The following is a 9,705-nucleotide window of genomic DNA, read 5'->3' as shown; positions in this document are numbered from 1 at the left end:
AGTCGACCATTCTGTTAGTTTGTTACACAAACTAACTCTGTAGAAGCTGCACTTAAGTCCTTCAACTTCTTATTATTTGCAAGACGACCCCTTCACTTTAAGCAATTGTCATTCACTCCCTTAACAAATATAAACTACAAATTCACAAGTTATATATTTTATGGTCAAACTCAACGAGTTATGGAGTATATTTTATTGGGTAGGTTAAATAGAAACAATAAACTACTTAATTTTCAACAAATATATCATTCACAATTGTCATAGAAATGCAAATGGAAGACGAACAGATGCAACCCACCTACTATATATTATAGTAATTCTATTATTTCACCAATATATTTGAGGTTTAAGTTTCAACTAATACTCCCTCCGTACACATAATAACTTCATACTTTTCCTTTTTGGACGTTCACAAAAGAACTTCTTATCTATTTTTGGACTATGCCCCACCACTTATAAATATCTCATTTATTCATCTTTTCTTCACTCTCAATACACTCAACAATTTTTTTTTTAAAACCTGTGTCAATCCTTTCTGAGAAGTTCTTTTATGGACGGAGGGTATATCCTTCAAAATAAACACAAATAAAACAGATCGATCAACACTGTGATAGACTCATAATCTTGTTCTTATATTATGATATTTTCAATTGATTCTGATTCCATTTTGACAATAGCAAATAAGCAAGCATTGTAAATTTGTATTCCACAAGAAAAGGAACACAACTATTGGATTCAGTAAACCAGAGTTAAGAACTTAAGATAACATACCTGGCTGGTGGCGACGGACCAACGACGGAAGCATGTGGTGGTGTTGTCAAACGAGCAGCGAAGGAGCGGTGGCGAGCAACGGCTGGGGGCGGCGCGGCCGAATCCCGCGGTGTTTACTGTGAATAGTGAATTTCGTTTGAGTAGAATTAGGGATTTTGGATGTTAGGCTATGTTTATCAGCAACCATCCAACCACCCAACCATCCAACCATCTTCAATATTTAATTAATTTCTCTCTCTTCCACATCACTATATTTATTCCAACTCAACCACCTCTATTTTTGTTGATTTATCAATGACCACTCCAACCACCCAACCACAACATTATATATAATTATTTTATTATTATTTTTAATCGTAATAATTTTAATTATATTAAATATAAATTAAAATATTACAAAAAAATTAAACGAAAAAAAAAACAAACTAATACAAATTTAAATTACGACAAACTATAAATATAAACTACAACAATGCAAATTCGAAATAGAAAAAAAAATACATACTAAGCATTTAATTATCATCGCCAAACTTTTGCCAAATGTGTTCGATCAAGTCATTTTTTAGAGCATTGTGAGCTTCCCTGTTACGAAGTTGTGTCCTATTCCTCATATAGCTTGCTAGACTTGCAATCCGTTCCGTGGAAAATTCAAAATTAGGATCATCATTAGCTTCAACATCTTCACTTTGGCTATTGAACCTTCTAACTTCCATAAATTCTGTTGGATCACAGTAATTTAGGTAAGTATGCCGCTCGTCTTCCACTATCATATTGTGCATAATAATGCAAGCAAGCATTACTTTTCCCATCATATCACGATCCCACATGAGACATGGTCGTTTGATAAAATTGAAACGAGCTTGTAAAACTCCAAATGCACGCTCAACATCTTTTCGAGCAGCCTCTTGATGTTGAGCAAACAGTTGATGTTTTCGAGTTTGTGGACCATTAACAGATTTGACAAATGCTGCCCATGAAGGATATATACCATCAGTGAGATAATATCCCATATCTTTTTCATGGCCATTTACCACATAACTAACCTTTGGTGCTCGACCTTCCAATATATCTTTGAAAACAGGCGATTGGTGAAGCACATTGATATCATTTCTTGAACCTGGAGTTCCAAAAAATGCGTGCCAGATCCATAGGTCTTGAGATGCGACTGCTTCCAAGATGATTGTTGTCTTACCGCTTCTTCCTGTATATTGCCCAGCCCATGCAGTAGGGCAATTTTTCCATTCCCAATGCATGCAATCAATACTACCAAGCATACCGGGAAAACCGCGTTGAGCACCAACATACAGTAGACAAGCAAGATCTTCTTCGGTTGGCCTTCTGAGGTACTCCCCACCGAAGTTGTGAACTACACCTTGCACGAATTTTTCAACTGATTTTCTTATAGTTTGTGCGCTCATTCGAATATATTCGTCGTGCAAGTCTGCTCATGTTCCGTATGCCAATACTCTCATCGCTGCAGTACATTTTTGAATCGAAGACATACCTAAACGACCAGTTGCATCACGTTTTTGTTGAAAAAAACTATCTGTGGCAACGAGTTTGTTCATTATTCTTTCGAATAATGGCTTTCGCATACGAAACCTTTTTCGAAAAACTTCAGGAGTGTATATTGGCTCGTCTGAAAAGTATTGTTCGAACACACCTTGGTGGCCTTGCTCACAACGACGTTCAATAAATCGTCGTGGTGCTCTATCAGTGTTGTTTGTAGGTTGTAAAGATAGAGTTGGAATCTGAAAAGCCACATCATCGATCATGGAGTCAATGCGTCGATTTTGCAATACATGGTTTTCATGCATTTCATCAAATTCGGTGAAATCAAAAGGATCAAAGCTAGGACTGGAATCATCAAAGTTTTCATTTGATGTCATGTTAAATTTTGGTGGCTAAATACTAACAAATAGATCAAGCAAATGGATATGTGGGAAAGCTTTGGTTGTGATGAGGTCAATTACTTGTTACTACAGATATATAGAAATTGCTAGTGGAGTAGTTGTTGGAATCCAATGTCATTCACGTGTAGTTGTTGGAATCCTATGTCATTTGTTGAAATTGCTAGTGGAGTAGTTGTTGGAATCCAATGTCATATCCCACTATCAGTGGGATCCAATATCATATCCCACTATCAGTCATATCCCACTATCAGTGGAATCCAATGTCATTCACGTGTATAGCCAATGGGCAACATAAATAATTGAAACTTTTGTCAGGCATCCAATGTTGAATATCTAGTGGAATCTGACGTTCAATAAATCATTTGCAGTGACAACTATTTAAAATCACATCACTTAAATTCAAAATACATAAACTGAAATTGAAATTACATAAATTTAACGTACTGAAGATGAAATTACATAGAATGACATCACACAACATATTCACGAAAACTAAAATAAACATAAATGTAAATAGAATTATGGAAATAATTCTGCCATAAGTCGATTTTTCATGGACTCTTCTTGAGGAGATAAGTTATTTTTACCCAGCAACGTGTTAAGCACATTCCATTTTGACATCATCAAAGTGGATTGCATCCTAATTTCTCCCATTCTGTTAATTGCATCAGTTTCCTTCTCACGTACGATCCTCAGGGCTTGAAGTTCTGCAGTAAAATCCTCAGAAATAATCGACTGTTGTGACATTTTAGCTTTTCCTTTCCTTTTTGCTTTTGCTTTATCTCTACCAGCAGGACGACGGATTGTTGAAGTTTCACTTACAGGAGTTTCAGAGGTGGAGTTGTTTGGATTCTCATCTTCCTCGGTGGTTCTTGATTTTTTGGAACTGCCACGATCTTCGTCAACATCATCTTCATCATCAACTGCACGGGCACGCGTACGCTCAGTGCCCAACTTCAGCTCCCAATTCGGATGATGACGCATGACTTTTTCAAAAACCTCATAGTGCGTAAACTTAGTTGTTCCATAAAAAATTTGTGCTTCCTTCTCAATATCTGCATCAGACATGCCGCTACTTTTTCTAGCATATGCTTCCTCATATGCACCCACCCACTTAGTTACATTCGCATTCAACCTCTTGTAACGATTTCTCAATGACTCTATGCTTCTTTTCTCTCCCATTAATAGCGAGTTGTCAGCCCGAGATTCTTCATACATTGCTTGAATGCGTTTCCATAAAGTGGCCTTATTTTGATTAGTGCCAACAATTGGATCCGAGCTACAAGTACACCAAGCATACATGAGCGCCAAATCTTCTTGATCATTCCAACCTTTCGGACCGCTGGAGGTGTTTGTGTTTGTGGGGTGGATATTTTCTGGAGTGGAATTTTCACGAGTGAGATCATATGGAAATTGAGGGTTTGAACCAGATCCAAAAACTTGGCTATCAATATTATCAAGATTAGGATAATAATCTTGCGAGTTTGAGAAATTTTGAGAATCCTCAAAAAAATTTCTAGGATCCATTGCAAAAAGTAGAAAATTTTGGTATGTATAACTATAAACAAATGAGGTCTATTTATAGAGAAATTAAAATTATAAATTTTAATATATATATATATATATAAATAATAGATATTAAAATTTTATGCTAATATCTAAATTAAAATCAACCAACCAATAAAATTGCAACACATCATCAAAATCCTATCTAAAATGTGGAAGAGACCGCAGGTCTCAATTTGGTGGGGTGGAGACCACGGTCGGTCGACTTCAGCATAGATCATCTCATTTTTGCTTTTTTTTTTTTTTTAATTTCCTATGTGGCGGTCGACCACTGGCAAATTGGTTGCCGTTATTTGTAGTCTTAGAAAGCTGTGATTAATAATATTGAATGTCCAGTTGAAGAAGCCAAATAATGTGCATACTTAACAACCACTAATAAAATAATACTACTAACATCACCAGCTTATATCAAGCCAGCTGAAGTGTTGACTTATTGTTTCACATATAAAATTTGTAGAGATAAAAGACAAGTTTGAAAGATATTTAAATAGTTGATATATATTGTTAAGGCTATTGCATGATTAATGAAGGTCACTTCCACTTACACCCCACATGCATTCTGCGTTTAATAGTTTTTCTTTAATTAAAATTTAACAATCCAAAGTAGTTGTCACTTAGAAATACTTAGCAAACTATTAGAAATCTAAGCGACCCAAGCCTTCACACACAACCATCGAGAGAGAAACAGAGGATACAATAGCCATCCAAATAGAAAGATATGTCATATGAGGAATACACAATTGTCACAACTAAATGTCATTTACAAACACACAACCATCAAGGTAGAAACTTCTAAAATTAATGCAAACAAGCAAAACGTACGTAACAATAATGTAGACAATTGCGCTAGCTCATGGATTGAGATTCACAATCATTATTTCGGAGATTAAGTCAGAATTCTTGATCTTTGCTGCAATGATTTTGGTTGTCACCATCTTTATCTCCTTCAAAAATTTGAACGACACAATCTCTTCCGGGAGGGTATCCAGATCTGGACAATCGTGGATTTCTAATCTCTGGAGCCAACGCATTGCACCTTTTCCACATTGTACATTTCTCAGATTCCACAACTCTTCGATGAACAAGACTTTGAGACGAGGGAAGCCGCTGTGCAAGATCACCATTTGTTGACCAGTGTATGCGTTCCGCAATTTGAGGTATTTTAGATTGGACAACTTTCCTAGTAGTGGCATGGGATCTTCATCAAGACAACTATTAACCAACGTCAATGATTTAAGATATCGAGGGAAACTTCTTGGAAGCCTAACAAGGAGTCCATCCAATTTGAGTGTATCGAGCCTCTTTATAATACCAAGCTCGTCCAAACAAGGCATGCTTCTGAAACGATACCCTCTTAAGATTAGGTGTTTAAGACTCTCCACCATAGCCAATGACACAAAGAGCTTGCTTACATCTGAGTTTTCATCCAATTCTTGTATGCCCAATTTCTTAAGAGAAGTAGACATATTTGAGATCGAGAGCTCATATGTCCAATTATCAACCGAGACGTAGGTTAAGGTCTCCAGGTTAGGTAGCGTGTCTATCTTCAAAGGCTTCCTGCAAATCAAATTAGATAAGTAGAAGTGGCGAAGGCTACACAATTCCCATACAATATCTGGCACCTCCACCATAAAGTTTTGAGCTATGTCAAAAACCTCAAGCTTTTTCAAGCACCCCAACGAGTCTGGGAGCTCTTGTATGTAATTGTTTCTCAATCCCAAGTATCGTAATTCAATCAATGTGCCAATACTTTCCGGTAAAATCTTCAACCCAAAATCTTCAAAGTCAAGTATCTTAAGTTGTTCAAAGCTCTTCCAATAAGACGGACTAGTGTCCAAGTAGCCACCTCCATGGAAGAAGAGAGAAACAAGATGTTTATCTTGATCCGTGGAGTAGTTGAACTTGTCTCTGCTACAAATGATAACACGATGATGACGAGGACTCTGAGGAGGAAGATTATTTTCATTGTTCCTTAGGATCTCCAAACCTAGTTTCTCCTCAGCTTTTTGGATGGATAGCATGTGTAGCAGAGCATTCATGCGATACGCCGTGCGCTTGTCCTGGACTTGAATAACAGATTCATTGATTAAACCATCTAAATATGATTTATAGTTAGATGTTGAAACCACTCCTCCAGCAACCCAAATCTCTCTCAATTTTTCCTCCCTCAAAGTTGTACTTTGCTTAAAGAAGGACATATACATGAAACATGAATCCAGTTTGGGATCCAATTTATGATAAAATGGTTCCAATAACTTCAGTGTTGAACCAAAATCAACTGATTCAAGAAGTTGCTCCCATTCTTTCCCCGTTGAGACTTTCTTTTCTGCTAACTGCTTTCCCACCTCTTTTATAGCTAATGGCAGACCGTCACATTTTCTCAACATTTGTTTTCCCATATGCTCCAAGGACTTTGGGAATTTGTGTTCACCCGTCAATTTATTGCCATGGTTTATTGTTTTCAAGAACAATTGCCAGCTCTTCTCAGAATCCAAAAATTTCATCTCATGAACATCTTCGTTGTCTACGTCTATGTCCTTATGGATCGTGTGACTTGTGAGGAGCAATCTACTTCTATTGTCTGCTTTACATAAGGACAAGCCCAAAAGGAACAGTCAGAAGGTTATTGAGTCAGTAAACTTAAATTGTTTGATTAGTTTTTGAGACTTCAAATTTTAATTGCAAAAAGTTAAAATTTTGAACCAGCGGTTAAGTTACTTGATCATAAGCAGAAAGATGATCATAGATACCTTCATCTGGAAGAGCTTCCAAGAAAGACTCCAAGTGCATTTGTTTGGGCATGTCATCGAGAACTATAAAATATCGCGTTCCTTGCAGGTGTTGACAAAGCATATCTCGAAGCCTTCGATTGTCCATATTCTCCAATAAGGAAGATGTATGGAGATTCTGAGGATCTACCTGTTGTATTAGTTTGAAAAGTAGCTCTTTAAGAGTGAAGTAAGTAGAATTAGATACCCAAGCACGATGCTCGAATCGCTCAATGACGGTTGCATGATTGTATATCTCTCTGGCAAGAGTTGTCTTTCCACTACCACACATCCCTTTGATAAGAATAGTCTTCAGGTCATCTTCCCCACCAATAATCCTTTTGCGAAGCAGCATTTGCACATCTTCCTCCAAGCCCACCGCATCAACATTTTCTGATGATCTGATGTTGGACTCTGTCTCCACCCCATTATCTCCCAGTTTAAGCATCTGCTTTTTGATCTCCCCGATCCAACTATGGATGGACTCATAGTCTCTATAATATGTTACGTGTTGTTTGCAAAGGTCGAGAGCATCGTCAGCCATGTCGACAAGGTCAGATACCAAAAAATTTAGGCTTCTCCCCTCTTCCAATTTCTTATCCCTCACAATATCCACAATCTCTCTCATATCTTTAATTACCCTTTCCATTTGCTCTTTTATAATCTCCTTTGTTTTCGTGTCATCTCCATAATTAATGTCTAGCTTCTGTATCACCGATAAGAGGAGAGCCTCCGACATGTTTCTGCTTGAACCAAACTGCCCTAATAGGCAATTTAACATCATTAGTAGCTAGGAAATAACACATTCCAACAAATCCATAAATTATTAGTATAGAAAAAAATGATTTTTGGATTGAATAGAAATTACTCAAGCGAAATATTTAAAAAATTTAACTCTATATAAGAACATCATAATCATGTGAATTTAGTTTTCGATATAATTGAAAACATCATAAACACATGAATTTTAAAATTAATCTAATCTAAGGATAAGGAAAAAGTTACCCTTTTTCTATATCTCTTCTAATCTTTGTTTGTTGTGATCGACTTTCTGATTCAATCCTCACATCTCATGAAATGAGCTCGTCTTGATTTTCCAATGCACCCTTTGATTTAAAGGGAAGAATCTGATATCTTTCAAGTCAAATAATTTTACACTGAAACTAAAACTTAACAAGGAAGAGACCAAAAATCTTGATGAAATTAATTTCATCTTTACATAGTGATGAGTATATGGATCCATCATCCATGAGGTCTTTCCGCGTTTGGTGGCTTACACAATTACAATATTGCTACTATAATTATTTCTTAACCTGGGACATTTGATCATATTAATCAGAAAAACCAAAAAAAAAAAAGAGAGAGCTCAAGATCGGTTCAAAAAGAAACTCAGCTGGGAAGACGTTTCCCTTCAATCAATAAGTTGAGAAGGATTAATTATTGATCCTTCAAAACAAACACAAACAGAAGAATTCAGCTCAAGTCTATTTTATTGAAAAAATAAAAATTCATTGAAAGAAATCGGCCTCGCTGCTTGTAGAGAAGTTTCAGTAATCGCGCAATCACAGTGTCACTGTCATAGACTCCTAATCTTCTCTTATCTTATGATATTTTCAACTGATTCAACTAATTGTGATTCCATTTTGACAATAGCAAATAAGCAAACATTGCAAATTTGTATTCGAAAAGAAAAAGAACACATGTATTGGATTCAGTAAACCAGAGTTGAGATAACATACCTGGGCTGCTGGCGAAAGAAATCCGGCGGTGTTTACTGTGAATAGTGAATTTCGTTTTAGTAGATTTAGGGATTTTGAATGTTAGGAAGTTGTGATTAATTATGAGTAGAGGCTCATTTGAAGAATAATGTTTATAACAAAAATAACTAATTGTATCGTAAGTGAAAAATAGGGAAAGAGGGACTAATATGCCGATTTAAAATAATAATATCACTAACTTATATGGAGCCAGCTGAGGTGTTGACTAATTGTTTCGAACATAAACTTTGTAGGAATAAAAAAACAATTTTGAAAGATATTTAAATAGTTCGTACATTGTTAAGGCTGTTGAATGATTAATGAGGTCAACTTCCAGTTTCATCCCACATGCATTTGCGTTTAATAATTATTCTTTAATTAAAATTTAACAATTCATAGTACTCTTTTTATCTGCAAAAAATTGTCATAAATTGCACGAATTTTAGTAAAATATGAGTCAAATTATGAATAGGATGAGAATCTCATTTTAATGTATGGACTTACTATTATAAATGAAAGTGATAATTTTTTGGTGAACAAACTGGAAAAGAAATAGTGGTAATTTTTTCATGGACGGAGAGTGTAATTAATATTTGACGCTAACTTGGTAGTCGACAGTCACAAGTGGCAGCAAAATAATAAGCACTTGTTTGATATTCATGTTTAGAAATAGACTGATTAATATATGTCAAATAAATAATACACTACAATGAATAGTTACTATATCACTAAATTTAACTTATCCCACGGGTGAGATGAACTTGTTTTTCAAAGAGGAATAGTGAAATAAGAAATGATTTTAGTTTTATCTCGAGCCCTCTTTATTAATAATGTAGGGCACTAAACACATAGGTTATCCCAAATTATTTAATTATTCAGACTTAGAGCATCTGCAGCGGGCACCCGATAGGGGGGTCTCGAGTCACCCCG

General features: G+C 35.9%; 3 protein-coding genes across 5 annotated transcripts; all 3 read right to left on the bottom strand.

The window, feature by feature from the left end:
- Nucleotides 1-1,114: 1,114 nt before the first annotated feature.
- Nucleotides 1,115-2,100, bottom strand: LOC131017179 (uncharacterized). The gene has a single exon (XM_057945914.1). It carries the CDS (start codon nt 2,043-2,045, stop codon nt 1,284-1,286), a length of 762 nt encoding a protein of 253 aa, XP_057801897.1. The 5' UTR covers nt 2,046-2,100; the 3' UTR covers nt 1,115-1,283.
- Nucleotides 2,101-3,203: 1,103 nt separating this feature from the next.
- Nucleotides 3,204-4,211, bottom strand: LOC131018189 (glutathione S-transferase T3-like). The gene has a single exon (XM_057946912.1). The coding sequence runs from the start codon at nt 4,209-4,211 to the stop codon at nt 3,204-3,206; it is 1,008 nt and encodes a 335-aa protein (XP_057802895.1).
- A 729-nt stretch (nt 4,212-4,940) lies between these two features.
- On the bottom strand, nt 4,941-9,672 carry LOC131017178 (probable disease resistance protein At1g58602). 3 transcript variants are annotated; one of them, XM_057945911.1, is made up of 4 exons: nt 8,758-9,672; nt 8,024-8,124; nt 7,001-7,775; nt 4,941-6,831 (listed from the first exon to the last, which is right to left on the bottom strand). In XM_057945911.1, exons 3-4 carry the CDS (start codon nt 7,755-7,757, stop codon nt 5,102-5,104), a joined length of 2,487 nt encoding a protein of 828 aa, XP_057801894.1. In that variant the 5' UTR covers nt 7,758-7,775; nt 8,024-8,124; nt 8,758-9,672; the 3' UTR covers nt 4,941-5,101. The 3 variants fall into 3 exon arrangements, with proteins under 3 accessions (XP_057801894.1, XP_057801893.1, XP_057801895.1); XM_057945910.1 differs by having other exon boundaries at nt 7,001-8,124; XM_057945912.1 differs by lacking the exon at nt 8,024-8,124 and having other exon boundaries at nt 7,001-7,780.
- Between the last annotated feature and the right edge of the window lie 33 nt (nt 9,673-9,705).

This window comes from Salvia miltiorrhiza, chromosome 3 (genome assembly GCF_028751815.1).
Source record: "Salvia miltiorrhiza cultivar Shanhuang (shh) chromosome 3, IMPLAD_Smil_shh, whole genome shotgun sequence".
NCBI lineage: Eukaryota > Viridiplantae > Streptophyta > Magnoliopsida > Lamiales > Lamiaceae > Salvia > Salvia miltiorrhiza.
The sequence above is the reverse complement of the archived record's forward strand: the minus strand, read 5'-3'. Positions and strand labels throughout refer to the sequence as shown.